This window comes from Mirounga angustirostris, unplaced genomic scaffold (genome assembly GCF_029215605.1).
Source record: "Mirounga angustirostris isolate CCGP_5_RB_7025 unplaced genomic scaffold, mMirAng1.0.hap1 SCAF_13, whole genome shotgun sequence".
Lineage (NCBI taxonomy): Eukaryota > Metazoa > Chordata > Mammalia > Carnivora > Phocidae > Mirounga > Mirounga angustirostris.
In genome coordinates this window covers 12391160-12406570 of record NW_026991721.1, presented here as the reverse complement: position 1 = coordinate 12406570, position 15411 = coordinate 12391160, and the positions used below count along the sequence as shown (strand labels likewise).

Below are 15411 nucleotides of genomic sequence, written 5' to 3'. Positions count from 1 at the left end.
CTGAAATTCAAATTGAACTGGGCTTCCTGTATTTTATCTGGCAACCCTGAGAAGAGAGTTAGGTGCTAAGAGGGAAACAACTTAGGATCACACATTTAGCCAGGCCTCAAAGCTAGCTCTGCTGGTTCCCAGCTACTGCCCGCCACCCTCATCTCCCCAAAACATATTGGCCCCACCTGTCAGCCTTTTACATAAGGGGAATGCTTGCTGGGCTGGGCGCCTCAGACTCCTTGTCTGCTTTACAAGGGAAGAACCACTGGTTGCAGGTCTCCAAAAGGAGAAACAGAACACCCACACAGCACAGGGGAGAGTGGGGCAGAGGTTAGGACTCCAGGGGATTTAGGTCAGAGTCCAGGCTGTCTTCCAAGTGAGGGTGATCACCCACCCCACATTTAACTGCTCGAAGGCACAGATTTTTTAACTATTAAATGGGTACAATGGGACCTGTTTCCAAAGGGTTACTTTGAGGATTAGCTGAGCTGAGAAATTCCTGAAAAGCCAGTCAACTAGGGAGCACGTTTTGGGTCTCTGCAGTTTTTATCAGGACCCATGAAGACGGAGAAAGAACTTCGGTTGCCTAGAGCTGAGAAGCTACACCCAAGCTTCCTCACCCCTGGCTCCCAAGGGTCTTGGGGCTGAATTCTGGCCCAGCCCACAAGGCCCGAGAGCGTGAGTGGTCCGTCCCATCCTCGTTTTCGGGAACTCACATCAGCGATCAATCATCCTTAATTTGTAACTGGGCAGTGTCCTGGGCCAGCCAATAGCCAAGACTGACCCCACCACACACCCCACCTCCCTGACCCTGTAGGACTATCCACCCAGTCTGCACTGAAGCTGTCCAGCGACCAGGAGTTTGGAGCAGGTTCGGTGATGGGGTGGGGGTGGGGATTTGGGGAGTGGGGCTTCCTCATCTCCTTCTGTCCCTCCCCCGGTTTCCTGCCCCCTTTTTATCTCTGAACTTTCTTTAGGCTTGCTTCCACTGAAGACTTCTGTCCTACCCACCCCCCGCGCCCCTCTTCCCTGGGTGCCCCCCGCTTCCGCCTGAGCTGTGGTGCCCAGCCCCCTCTGGACCTCCCCTGCTCCCCCTGCCTCTTGGCGTCATTGTTAGGCTGAAGCAGGACTCTCTGGATGGAACAGATGGATGGAGACCCGGGCTTGGGAGGGGGAAGGAAGGGCCAGCGGGTGCCGGGAAAGGGAAGCCGTTCTGGGAAAACAAAACAGGGGGAGGAGCTTGGGAGAAGGTGGCCCGGGGGAGGAGAGAAGGAGGAGGGAATTCGCGCAGCGGGGCTAAGCCCTGGAATGGAATGGGGGAGGGCCCAGGGTGGTGGCTGGAGTGGGGGAGGGGAGGGGAGGCCCCCAGGGCCCCAGGGCTCGGCGCTGACACGTTGCCGGCTGGCTCCGCAGGTCCGGGCTGACGCCGCCGCCCAGATGGCCTCCAGGCTGACCCCGCTGACCCTCCTGCTGCTGTTGCCGCTGGCTGGGGTGAGTGGCCCCTTCGAGGGGGCGGGGGGCTGAGGATTAACCGTTCTGGACCCGGAGAACGAGGAGAGCGCCTCTTGGGATCGGCAGGTGTGGTCCTTGCACCGGGGTTCGGAGAGAGCGAGGCAAGAGCCGGGTTCTAATCCCGGCCCGCTGCCGGGCAGTTGGGTGGCCTTGAGCAAGTCCCTTCTCCGAGCCTGCCTGTGCTGGTTTATGAAGTGCAGAATAGGAGAGAGCCAGGAGATGGACAGTATTTTGTGATCTAAGAGCAAGGGGTTGCGGCGAGCCGGGGGCGGGGGGCGCCTGGCTGCTGAGACACAGGTCCTTCCCGGGCAGCGCCTGTCAAGACGCCAGGAGAGGCAACAGACACCCCTGGGTGTGGGTGGGGGCCGATCGCAGGGAGAGGTCCCAGGGGCATGGGAGTCAGGAGGAAGGTGGACGCCTGCTTTGGCCTGTCTGTTCAGGATCGTGTGCGGAAGTCGGCAGGGGGAGTGCCCTTAGAGAATCTGTGGGTGCTCCCATGAAGAGCAAGGGATCTAGAATCAGAGTCAGATCATCAGCTTCGGTGAGACCCTGGGCTAGTTACTATCTCAGCATCGGTTTTTTAATCAGTGAAATGGGATAATATGCTTTCTCAACCCAGAAACCATGACATTTGGAGCTGTATAATTCATTATGAGGAGCTACCCTGTGTATCCTAGGATGTTTTGCCCTATCCCAGTTTCCACCCATTAGATGCCAGTAACATCTCTGCCCTATCCCCCAACCCCCTTCCCTCCCCTAGGATAACCAAAAATGCCTCCAGACATTGCCAAAAGTCCTCAGGGGTTAAAATAGTCTCTGATTGAGAGCCACTGGTCTATACTATTTCTTCCTCCTTCCTTCCTCCCTCCCATCCCCTTCTGACTCACTCTCCTTTCCTTCCTCCCTCCCTTCCTTCCTCCCTCCCTCCCTCCCTCCCTCCCTCCCTCCCTCCCTTCCTTCCTTCCTTCCTTCCTTCCTTCCTTCCTTCCTTCCTTCCTTCCTTCCTTCCAGAATGCTGATGGTTTTCTATACCCAGTAATGGCTTTGCAATCCACAATTGGAAAAACCACTGTTCTCGTGCAGAGGTCACAAACTCAAATATCTCTACTGGCCTGGCAGGTGAGCCAAGACAGGCAGGTACTGAAAGAAATTGCAAGAACATAGGTAAATGGCAATGGACCCTCAGCCCCAAAGTTTGGGAAACAGCTGCCCTTATGGCAGTGATTCCTCAGTGATAACAGAGTCCCTGCCGGCTCCTTACCTCTGCCTCCACCCCCGCTGGCTCCTGCCTTGCCCCTTCTCCAGAGGAACTCGTGGGCAGCAGCTTCAGGGCAGGTGCCTCACCCACCAGGCTTTCCCAGGAATCATTCTCTGGTACAGGACATTTTCCACATCCCCACCTTCCCTTCCTGCTTTGAGGGTTTGAGGGGACTGTGCTTCATGGTAGGAAAAATGAAACTCATTATCTTGAACCACAGGTTAGAGCCTCCTCAAATCTGAATGTTACTAGCCCCAACTCCACGGCAGAGAGCCGGCAAGAGGAAAGCAAAGGGCAGATCTTGGAGGGAGAGATCACCAACGTTGAACACACCGTGGGCTCTTCCACCTTGTCAACAATCAACTCAACCATCGTGACAGCAAATACCACTCTTGGCGCCACCACTGAGCCCTTCCTCTTGTCCACCGTTCAGCCCATCCTGCCCACTACTGGGTCCTTCTGCCCAGAGCCTGTCACTTCCTGCTCTGACTTGGAGACTCCTTGGGCAGAGTCCAGGTTGAGGGAGGCTTTGATAGACTTCTCTGTGAAGCTCTACCATGCCTTCTCAGCGACGAAGAAGGCAGAGACCAACATAGCCTTTTCTCCATTCAGCATTGCCAGCCTCCTAACCCAGGTCCTGCTTGGTAAGAACCTAAGTTCTCTCCAAGTTGTGTGTTGGACCCTCCCATGAGGGTCCCCAACCCAGATGCCTACAAAGCCATGCCTTGGGGAGAAGGCTATAAAACTGGGCTACATTTGGGGGGAGGGTGAGCATTCCTTTATTCCTTCCTTTAACAGTGATTTAACGGGCACCATTGCTCACAAACCCCCATGGACTACACAGGAACATAGAAAACAGGGTCCCGGTCCCCAGCCGTGTGTCAGGGTAAGGCAACAAGGAAGATGAAACCATAGTGATAGACTGAAGGTAGAATCCTGTAATGCTGCTTACTGGCTGTGTGTGACCTTGGCAGGTTACTTAACTTCTCTGAGCCTGAGTCCTCAGGTGTGAAATGGAGATGGTTGTACTTCAAAAAAGAAAGTGGAGAGTTTAGTGCCTGGCTTAGAGGGAGGTCAAAAAAATGTTAATCCCCTGCCTTCCTGAGAGATGTCTTTAGTCCCATGGGATAAACCTCTACCTACACTCTCCAGTTAGGACAACCAAAACTGCCAGATGTCCTCTGGGAGGCACATTTCAGTTGATTGGCTTTGGCAAATTTCTTTATTGCCCAGAATGTATGGCTTGAATCTTGTCTCCCTTCTCCACTTAACTCTGTGATGATCTTCAGTAGAGTAGATCACTTAATCTCTTAAGCTTCAGTTTGCTTGGCTGTAAGTAGGGAGAGTAATTACTCTTCGGTCAAAGGGGTTATTGTAGATTCAGTGAGCTAATATGGGAGGATCACTTGTGATGCCTGGAACCAATAAGTGCTCCCGTAAATTTTGTCTACTGCTGCATGGAAGGTGGGCACAATAAATATTTAATAATGAATAACTGAAAGGGTATTGAGCATCTATCCTCTTTTGTGATCCTCTGATTTCTCCTCTTAATAGTGAGCTAGAGTCCCTGCCTAGATGGTAAACCTCTGTAAACCCTAACCAACTAAATCATCGTTCATGTGGAACGGGCAGTGATGGGACTGGGCTTTCCGTGATGTGTGGGGTTAAAATTAGGTAGGAAACAGAGAGGATTCAAAGCCCTGGAAAAGTCTAACTGATGATTCATAATTCCCCCACCCCTTTCGTTCTGATGTATGGATTGTCTTCAGAAACCCATCATCCCAGCTCTGATGATTTGTGATCCCCTCCATAGCCCCCACTCCCCCGACCCATTCCAGCCTGCTCCCTCAATCCTAGTCCTGCATGGCAGGTGTCGCATCCTGTCCACACCCCCGCCCCACCCCTGCCCCGCCACTGCAGTTTTTCCTCATTTCTGCCCTGTGTTGCAGGGGCTGGGAACAGCACCAAGAGAAACCTGGAGAGCCTCCTCTCCTACCCCGAGGACTTTGCCTGTGTCCACCAGGCCCTAAAGACTTTCACATCCAAAGGCTTCACCACAGTCTCTCAGATCTTCCACAGCCCAGGTGAGCGCCCCGGGAAAGGGCAGCAGCTGCCCAGCAGGATTTTGGGAGGATTCTGAGGGGGACCCGACCCTGGGGAAAGAGGACAGAGGGGATGTTAGAGCTAGAGCATCACGGATGGACAGCAGAGCACGTAAAGGCCTCAGCAGGAATGTCCTTTGGCTCCAGGAGCTGGATGGTTCGCCTGGTGAGACCTTGGGCAAGTCATTTCCATTCCTCAGCTCTGGTTAGAATAAGAATGCCCTTCTGCATTCATTCATAGATAGAACCAGAGAGCTCAAGATAAACAATGTTTGTTAACGTGGGTCAGAAGAATCTTGAGACTTCTAGTTTTTTGTATTTTCGTGTTCTATGAATTTGTGGTCATTTACACATATTGCATTATTAAGTATGTAATAAGATTAATAAGCTTCCGAAATGACCTGATATAGTTATTTTCAAATTTTCTTCCCCAGAGCCCTGAGGTTTCTCTGTTGAACTGCTTCAGGAGTCATGGTGGGAGTTGAGGGGGATCAGGGAGGCTGAGTGGGTTGTGGGGGTACCACTTCCTGTGGGAAGCAGATGGAACCAGGTGGGCTCTGAGCACTCACCCAGCCTCAACCAGAGCCCTTCTAGCCATGGGCTTCAGACATGACTATTTCAGGACAGTTCTGCTCCTTAAAAAGGTTTGAAAGCTACAGATCTAGTCTGCCCCCCTTCTTTATTTTATTCATTTTTTAAAGATTTTATTTATTTGTCAGAGAAAGAGAGCACGCACAAGCAGGAGGACCAGCAGGCTGAGGGAGAAGAAGGCTCCCTGCTGAGCAAGGAGCCCGATGTGGGACTTGATCCCAGGACCCTGGGATTATGACCTGAGCCGAAGGTAGACACTTAACCAACTGAGCCACCCAGGCGTCCCTGCCCTCCTCCTTTAAAGGGAAAATTTTTTTCCTGTTTTGTTGTTTTTTTTTAACTATAAAAGCAATATTCATTCATTGTAGAAAACAGAAAACGGACGCCTGGGTGGCTCAGTCGGTTAAGCGGCTGCCTTCAGCTCAGGTCATGATCCCAGGGTCCTGGGATGAAGTCCCATATCGGGTTCCTTGCTCCGTGGGGAGCCTACTTCTCCCTCTGCCCACTGGTCCTCCTGCTTGTGCTCTCTCTGTCTCTGACAAATAAATAAATAAAATGTTAACAGAAAACATAGGGAAGAAGAAGAAGAAGGAGAAACAAAGGAAACTCACCAGCCCATTCTCTTAAAAAAAAAAAAACACCCCCTTTTAGAGATGGGAAAAATCTGTGTCAGAGGCATTCAAGAAACACTGCATTTACTTATTTGCTCTAAATCACACCAAATCCTCTGTCTTGCTAGATTGGTAGAAAATACAACTGCATTCAATATTATCTATGTAGTCCAGGAAAAATTTCTCTTTCAAACACTGTTTTCTTTAGTGGACTTGACCTTTGGAGAAAAGCCAGGACGTCTTGCCATGCACTTCCACTGAGGTTGAGAAGCAGAGTGGGTTCTCTGCTGAATTAAGGGAAGAAACAAGGGAAAACACTGGCAGATGGAAGTTAGTATCTCAGAGTTATTTCGCCAAGACACAGGTGCATGGCCAGGAAAGGCCGCCAGGGCCTGGGAGGGGTCCTGACTTAAGTCCAGGGCTTGCTCTCTGGGGGGCCTCAGTTGCCATATCTGTCAGAGGAGTGGGCTGGACCCCAGCTCCAACCTGCTGTGCTTGCTGCAGCAAGCTGAAAGCAATAGGAAACACCCTCCCTCCCAAAGCCTACTCTTAGAAGGGAGAAGATGGGGGCACCTGGGTGGCTCAGTCGTTAAGCGTCTGCCTTCGGCTCAGGCCATGATCCCAGGGTCCTGGGATCGAGCCCCGCATCGGGCTCCCTGCTCTGCAGGAAGCCTGCTTCTCCCTCTCCCACTCCCCCTGCTTGTGTTCCCTCTCTCGCTGTCTCTCTCTCTCTGTCAAATAAATAAATAAATAAAATCTTTGAAAAAAAGGGGGGGGGCGCCTGGGTGGCTCAGTTGGTTAAGCGACTGCTTTCGGCTCAGGTCATGATCCTGGAGTCCCTGGATCGAGTCCCGCCTCAGGCTCCCTGCTCGGTGGGGAGCCTGCTTCTGCCTCTGACCCTCCCCCCTCTCATGTGCTCTCTCTCTCTCTCTCTCTCATTCTCTCTGTCTCAAATAAATAAATAAAATCTTTAAAAAAAAAAAAAAAAAAGGGAGAGGATGTTTTGGGGACTCATGCCTCCCTCTCTCCACCTGCCCCCTTCCCCCAGACCTGGTCATAAGGGACAGCTTTGTGACTGCCTCTCAGAGCCTGTATGGCAGCGGCCCCAGAGTCCTGGGAAATGACAGTGATGTCAATACGGAGCTCATCAACGCCTGGGTGGCAGAGAAGACCAACCACAAGATCACACAGCTGCTGGAAAGTCTGCCCTCTGACACCCGCCTTGTCCTCCTCAACGCCGTCTACCTAAATGGTAAGGGAGCCCTGGACCCAGTGCTCTTTCCATCCCGGGTCCTTTCTCTCCTCCGGGCTTCAAAGCCCACGCAACCCCGAGTTCCACAACGGGGTCCCACTGAGCCCGCCCCACCCCTTGCCAGTGGGGCTTTTCGCTCCTCTTCATCCTTTCTGACCTGCATGAGAGTAACCCTCCTTCCCCTCCCTGCTAGCCAAGTGGAAGACAACATTTGATCCGAAAAGAACCTCGATGGAGCCCTTTTACCTCAAGTCCTCTGTGATAAAAGCATTGATGATGAACAGCAAGAAGTACCCTGTGGCCCATTTCACTGACCCGACCTTGAAGGCCAAGGTATGTTCTCAGCCCTTCCCACTCTTGTTTCAGAGCCTCTGGCGGGTCCTGATGTCTTTCCTGCTGTGGCCCCATCAATTTGGGGTATACCTTTACGAATTCATCATTTCCACTCCTTTCATCTGTATTTCTACCCTATCTCTTCTGCTTCTCCCCTCTCTAGCTTGGCCGAGGCAGGCATTGTTTATTTTAGGCTGGAAAGCTGGATTCTAAAGTTTCTTCATCTCAACTGCGTCAAATGGTCAAAAGTGAGTCTGTTCATCAGTGTCTCTTTCCCGTCTAACCCACCAGGAGCCCCTGGTGGCTTAGTAAGTCCTGTGTGTATGTGTGTGCCCACGTACAGCATGCGTACATAGGTGTACACGTGTCTGGGGAGGTGTAGACGTGTGTGCATGGATGTGGTAGGTGTGGACGTGTGTGCATGGATGTGGTAGGTGTAGGTGTGTATGCGTGCATGTGGTAGGTGTAGACGTGTGTGCATGGATGTGGTAGGTGTAGACATGTGTGCATGGATGTGGTAGGTGTAGATGTGTGTGCATGGATGTGGTAGGTGTGGACGTGTGTGCATGGATGTGGTAGGTGTAGGTGTGTATGCGTGCATGTGGTAGGTGTAGACGTGTGTGCATGGATGTGGTAGGTGTAGGTGTGTGTGCATGCATATGGTAGGTGTGGACGTGTGTGCATGGATGTGGTAGATGCACGTGTGTGCATGGATGTGGTAGGTGTAGACAGGTGTGCATGTGGTAAATGGCTTACCCACGTTCCCTCGCAGAAATTGAACAGTAGAATTTCAGCGGATGGGGAGGGAGGGAAGATTGACTGTGGAGCCCAGAAGATTCTAATGATTTCTAGATATATCTAGATACTTCTGCCTTGTTAGGACAGCAAGACAGAGATTTAGGAGATAGAAAACAATGGGAGAATACCCAGGCTTGTTCAACCTTGGGAGGGAGATTTCCCTAACTTTTCCCTCTGCCTGGACCCTTTCTCACTCAGATTTTCACATAACTTGTTCTTTTTTTTTTTTTTTTTTAAGATTTTGTTTATTTATTCGACAGAGAGAGAGACAGCGAGAGAGGGAACACAAGCAGGGGGAGTGGGAGGGGGAGAAGCAGGCTTCCCGCCGAACAGAGAGCCCGATGTGGGACTCGATCCCAGGACCCCGGGACCATGACCTGAGCCAAAGGCAGACGCTTAACGACTGAGCCACCCAGGCGCCCATAACTTGTTCTTTCTGTGCACCTGGGTGTCAGGTCAAAGGTCACCTTGATGGCGAGAACTTCCCCCTTCTTAAAGTAGCTCCCTCCTCACCCTGAAACATTGCCCTGGTTGATTATATTCATGGTTCTTTTCATTATCAGAAATTAGGTTGTTTATTTGCTTATTTTATTACAATATTCTTTGTCTCCCTGAAATATGGTCTCTCCCCTCGGGAACAGAAACCTTACCAGCCTTGTTTCCTATCCCCAGGGCCTAGAACAATGCCACATATAATAAGTGCTCATTGTAGGTTTGCTGAATAAATGAATGAAATTACTGGAGGGTGGTAAAGGGTATAACCCACGTAGGGGTGTCCAGGAAGGCTTCAGAGAAGAGGTTACCTCTGACCATTCTTAACCACTCATGCACCTTTCCACCCACCCATTTATGCCTATCCGATATAGTTGGGCACTCATAACTAACAAAACCAGAATGGCATGGGTAGGTTTAATATATTTGATTTTCTTTTTAAGCATGTCAGCTACCCATCAGAGCTGAATTACAACCTTGCTTGGCCATATCTTCCAAGCACCGAAAGGCCACTATGAAATAAAAATTAAATTCGAAGGGTAAATCAGCTTTCCACCAACATCTTAATATCCTTCTCACATTTAATTATCCTACACCTTTTTGCTTCAAAGCATAAAATTAGTATGTCTGATTCTCTTAAAAATTATAAGGACTATTTTGAATAACAAACACACAGATTATCCTCAATTTACCCTGATGTTAATACTATGGAATTGGGGCGCCTGGGCAGCTCAGTCAGTTACTCATCTGCCTTCAGCTCAGGTTGTGATCCCAGGGTCCTGGGATCGAGCCCCACGTTGGGTTCCCAGCTCAGCAGGGAGTCTGCCTCTCCCTCTGCCCCTCCCTCTGCTCACGCTCTCATGCTCTCTCTCTCCCTCTCTCTCAAAAAGGGAATAAAAAAAATACTACGGAGTTGGTTTACTTTGTCATACCCACACTTAATTCTAAATCTTTCTGGGACTTAAGAGCATTTACCCGACTAAGGAGGTTAGATTTACCAACTCCAGTGTGCTAAGGTTTACTGGCTGGAAAAGTCAAGACCACAACATGGTAATCTTTTGGTCAGAGATTCAAGGTCTGTAGACAGGACCCATTGGCACTATTGACATTTTGGGTTAGATAATTCTTTGTTAGGAGGATGATCCTGGGCATTGGGTAGGATTTAGCATCATCCCTGTCCTCTATCCACTAGATACCAGCAGTCCTGTGAGTCCCCTCTCCTCCAGTTTGACAACCAAAATGTCTCTAGACATTGTCAAGTGCCCACTGGGGGCAAATTCACCCGGGGTTGAGAATCCCTATATATTAGACCTACGGGGGGTGCCTGGGTGGCTCAGTCGTTAAGCATCTGCCTTCGGCTCAGGTCATGATCCCAGGGTCCTGGGATCGAGTCCCACATCAGGCTCCCTGCTCCGCGGGAAGCCTGCTTCTCCCTCTCCCACTCCCCCTGCTTGTGTTCCTGCTCTCACTATGTCTCTCTCTGTCAAATAAATAAATAAAATCTTAAAAAAAAAAAAAAAATTAGACCTATGGGTCCCATACCTGTGTTGTACTTCCGTCTGACCACCAGTTGGAAGTCCTTTTAATGGCAAGCTTGAAAGGTAGGCTAGGACTGGCTTGTCCACAGTCTCAAATGCCACACTGAGAGATTTATACTTCATCTTGTAGGCTGTAAAGAGCCAGCAAAAGTCTTTAAAAGGACCGGGGTGCCTGGCTGGCTTGGTTGGTAGACCATGTGACCCTTGATCTTGGCATTGTGGATTCGAACTTCACATTGGGTGTAGAGATTACTTAAAAATAAAATCTTTTTTTAAAAAAGATTTTATTTATTTATTTGAGAGAGAGAGAGCACACAAGTTGGGAGAAGGGCAGAGGGAGAGGGAGAAGCAGGCTGTCCGCTGAGCAGGGAGCCCGATGCAGGGCTCCATCCCAGGACCCCGGGATCATGACCTGAGCCAAAGGCAGACGCTCAACCGACTGAGCCACCCAGGTGCCCCTGCATGTTACATATTTTATGCACAGCATACTGGAAGGGGAAGGAACAGGGCTCAGATCAAATCACTTGCCTATATTCCATAGCTAGTTAGCCTTGGAGTCAGGGTGTAGTCCTCAGCCTGTGTGATCAGAAAGCCATACTCGTTCCTCTGTATCTCACGTGCATGGAGTTAGACCAGCACTGTTCACCCAGCCGGCATCCCCATTTTGTCCCCAAGCTTGGCAGCCCAGGTCCAGTTGCGGCTGTTGCAATAGCATGGATGGTGACAGCAGACTGAGAATAAGCCTTGGGACGTAGGGGGTGGGATCCAGGAGAGCTGGGGTAGGAAGACGGATAAGGTGCATCTCTTGTTCTCCAGGTGGGGCAGCTGCAGCTCTCCCACAATCTGAGCTTGGTGATCCTGGTGCCCCAGAGCACGAAACACCATCTCGAAGACCTGGAGAAGGCTCTCAACCCCACTGTCTTCAAGGCCATCATGAAGAAGCTGGAGATGAGCAAGTTCCAGCCCACCCTCCTGACGCTGCCCCGCATCAAAGTGAAGAGCAACCAGGACATGCTGATGATCATGGAGAAACTGAGTGAGCCCCTGGCAGCTCAGGATTATTCCTAGGCCACTGGGTGGGGTGGGGATGGGGGTGTCCTTAAAGTGTGGTTTAGCACTCTCTAGAGTATTTTATACACCCATAATAACAGGTCGTTCCTCAGTCCTGTGAGTGAGAGGGGCAGATGCTATTATCCCATTGGATCATTGAGGAAGGTGAGACTCGAAGTTTACCAGACTTACCCAAGGTCCCTTGAGCTAGTTAGAAGCAAGAACACCAACCCAGGTCTCCAGCTTGACTATTTCCACTGTGGTTCATTGTGACAAAGACACTGGGACAGGTGGCCAGGATGGGTCATAGACACTCCTTCCCTCCGGACCTTTCATAACACTCAACCACCCCATGGACTATGCAAGAAGCTATCTGGATAATACAGTCTGGACACTTTTGAGTTTGGAGGAGGCAACACTCTATTACCTAACCTTTGGCCTCACTTCCTGATCTTTGAACCTCATGTCCAGATATACCACTTCATTTTCTGTTATAGAAGTTGACCCTCTAATAGGTGAACTTGTTTCCTAGTATATGACATTACACCCTTGTATATGACCTCATTTGATAACACATGACCTCTTTCTGATGTATTACCTCACTTCTAAGGTCCTTGGACACAAGGACATCATTTTTCAGGGTTCTTTGGGGGGTGGGGCAAGGCCTCTCACCTCTTCAGAGAAGGTGGCGGTTGGAGCGAAGATGGGCTCACTGATAGAGGATTCCATGAACTGTACCAGAAGGCACAATGTACAATATAACAAGCAAGGAGGAGGACAGAGAGAATATTGGGACTTGGGACCAACCCAGAAAATTTAGGACAAATATCTCCAGTACCTGAGGCTTTCATGCTGGTGTTTCTTTTTCTTTTCTTTTCTTTTTTTTAAGTAATCTCTACACCCAGTGTGGGGCTTGAACTCACGACCCTGAGATCAAGAGTCGCACGCTCCACTGACTGAGCCAGGCAGGTCCCCCTTCTGCTCCTCTTTGACTCTTTGTTTTTGTCTGGTTATGCTCTAGAATTCTTTGACTTTTTCTATGACCTCAACCTGTGCGGGCTGACCGAGGACATGGATCTTCAGGTTTCTGCGATGCAGCACCAGACCACGCTGGAGCTGACGGAGTCTGGGGTGGAGGCGGCGGCAGCCTCGGCCATCTCCGTGGCCCGCAATTTGCTGCTCTTCGAAGTGCATCAGCCCTTCCTCTTCTTGCTCTGGGACCAGCAACACAGGCTCCCTGTCTTCATGGGGCGGGTGTATGACCCCCGGGTCTGAGACCCACAAGGCACCAGGCTAAGGCAAGCCGTCCCCCTCAAGCCTCGCTCTTCCAGTGGCAGCCCTGCCTGGACTTGCCCCCCAGCCACCTCCTGCCCCAGGGGTGCCCTGCTCTCCATGTGAAGGGCTCCCTCAGGGTCTTGCGAAGGGACCTACTTCTATCATCCCTTCCCTGTGGCTCCCCAAAGCACTTTTTACAGCTTCCTCTGGTTTATGTTCACCAGACTCTACAAATAAAACCCAGCAGACCATGACTTCCTCTCTTACTTACCTTTCCGTTTTAGAGGACAAGGGCACCCATGACCCCTGTATCAGCTAGTATTGCCGTGTAACAAGTCACTCTAAACTTAGTGGCTTAAAATAGCAACTATTTGTTATTTCATGTGAGTCTTGGGATTAGCTGAATGGTCTTTCTGATCTGGTTTGACCTGGCTGACCTTCCCCGGGCTTGCTCATGCATCTGTAATAGTTGGGGGATGACTGATCTATAATGGCCTCAATTGTATATCTCCTGCATCCTTCCATCATCTCCTGCATCCTTCCATCAGGCTACCCTGCAATGGCAGAGTTCCAAGAAAGGCCTCAGAAGGGAGCTGTCTTTTTCTTTTTTAAGATTTTATTTATTTATTTATTTGACAGAGAGAGAGCACAAGCAGGGGGAGAGGCAGGCAGAGGGAGAGGGAGAAGCAGGCTTCCCACGGAGCTGGGAGCCCTATGCCAGGCTCGATCCCAGGACCCCGGGATCATGACCTGAGCCAAAACCAAGAGTCAGACGCTTAACTGAATGAGCCACCCAGGCGCCCCGGGGCCCTGCATTTATCGCAGTCCCCCGTGTCCCTTGTCTACAACAACTATGACAGTAAGCAGTGATTAACATTGTTGGGAACTTACTTGGGCAGCCTGCCATGAGCCTTGTAGACCTTTGCTCCTCACTACAACGTCGTATGGAAAACTCGGCAAGGGGAAGTCTTGCTCAAAGTCTTGTAGTTGGGAAATGGCAGAACTGGGATGTGAAAGCGTGGCTTTGACTCTGAAGTTCAGAGCCACTCTCTTCTATCTCTCTGCCCTTCTGTCTGGAAAACCTGACTTTTCTTAAATATCTAACTGAGTTGTTCACTGAGTGCCTAGGATTGCGTCAGGCACGATGCTAAGCAGCAGAAGTGTGAAGATGACTTAACCCTCCTGCCTGCCTTCAAAACCTCCAGCTTGATGGCACAAATAGGAAGATAGATTTTATTTTTTTGGTATTTTTTTGAAGTTTTATTTGTTTTTAGTAATCTCTACACCCAACATGGGGCTCGAACGCACAATCTTGAGACCAACAGTCGCACGCTCTTCTGACGGAGCCAGCCAGGCGCCCCCAAGTGTTCTTTTCAGCTCTGAAGATGTCTCAGTGTGTTCTCGTTTCTAGCTTCTACCCTTCGACTCACCGACGTTCCCTCCAACTTTTATGTTCCCTCCTTCTACCTTCCTCTCTCCTTTTCTCCCCCTTCTCATCCCATTTTGGTCTCGGTCCCCTGTCCCTATTCCCCCGCCCACTGTGTCTACACCAGCCCCCTTCCCCTCCTGCTGTTACCGTGTTGTCAAGCCAAGCATGAGGCCCGATTTCTGGATGTCGCCCTGCTCCACAGAGCTTCATCAGGCATGTGCCCTTCAGGAAGATTTGGTGTCCCCACAGGGTCTTACCTTCAGTCAAGCTGGCCCTGCCTGAGCTGTTTCTGGAGGGTGTGTGATTTCCTAAGGCCCTCAGAACCACGAGAATATGTGCTCACATCGCCGCTGCCTCCTGCTAGGGACTCAAGCTGCCTGTAGAATCTGGCTTCCCCATCCCCCTCTCAAGGAATACCCTGGTGACAAGGAGAAACTGAGGCACGGGCAGGGTGGTAGTGCAAAAACTCAGCTATCTGGGGACTGCAGCCAGGCTCACCCACTCTCACCCTTCAGGCTGGTTCCCCTCGCTATGGCCCAGGGCGGAATGTAGCGTGAAGTGATTTGTATGTGAGGGGTTGTTGAAAGTAAATGCACCTCCTAAATTCAGGAAGAGTCCTCCCTCCTTGGGGCGATCTAGACTTGAAGATGGTGCTTAGGAGCGCCTGGGTAGCTCAGTCGTTAAGCGTCTGCCTTTGGCTCAGGTCATGATCCCAGCGTCCTGGGATCAAGCCCTGCATTGGGCTCCCTGCTCCGCAGGAAGCCTGCTTCTCCCTCTCTCACTCCCCCTGCTTGTGTTCCCTCTCTCGCTGTGTCTCTCTCTGTCAAATAAATGAATAAAATCTTAAAAAAAAAAAAGAAGATGGGGCTCAGTGCCCACCTGAGATATGGACAAGCAGAATCAGGAGGTGGAAAGTGATTCTGACCCACGGGCACGGTCCTTTGCCAATTTTTTGGACCTTCCCCACCATGCTGAGAGCCAGGTATTACTGCTGTTTGTGAGATAAGGAAGCTAAAGCTCAGAAAGATTAAGTAACTATCCAAAGGTCAGACAGCTGTTAATTGATCCCACGTTGTCTGAATTAAAATTCAGTAGGTAGTTTATTTGACCAGGCTTCCTTCCTTTCTTTCCAAACTGGACTTTAAATCAGATTTCTTTTTTTTTTAAAGATTTTAAAAA

The 15411-nt window shown here is 50.5% G+C and overlaps 1 protein-coding gene across 2 annotated transcripts; it reads left to right on the top strand.

The window, feature by feature from the left end:
- Nucleotides 1-745: 745 nt before the first annotated feature.
- On the top strand, nucleotides 746-13057 carry SERPING1 (serpin family G member 1). 2 transcript variants are annotated; one of them, XM_045893623.3, is made up of 8 exons: nucleotides 746-862; nucleotides 1405-1482; nucleotides 2982-3405; nucleotides 4711-4845; nucleotides 7114-7317; nucleotides 7511-7650; nucleotides 11295-11514; nucleotides 12550-13057. In XM_045893623.3, exons 2-8 carry the CDS (start codon nucleotides 1429-1431, stop codon nucleotides 12801-12803), a joined length of 1431 nt encoding a protein of 476 aa, XP_045749579.1. In that variant the 5' UTR covers nucleotides 746-862; nucleotides 1405-1428; the 3' UTR covers nucleotides 12804-13057. The 2 variants fall into 2 exon arrangements, with proteins under 2 accessions (XP_045749579.1, XP_054367876.1); XM_054511901.2 differs by lacking the exon at nucleotides 746-862 and having other exon boundaries at nucleotides 1328-1482.
- The last annotated feature ends 2354 nt before the right edge of the window (nucleotides 13058-15411 follow it).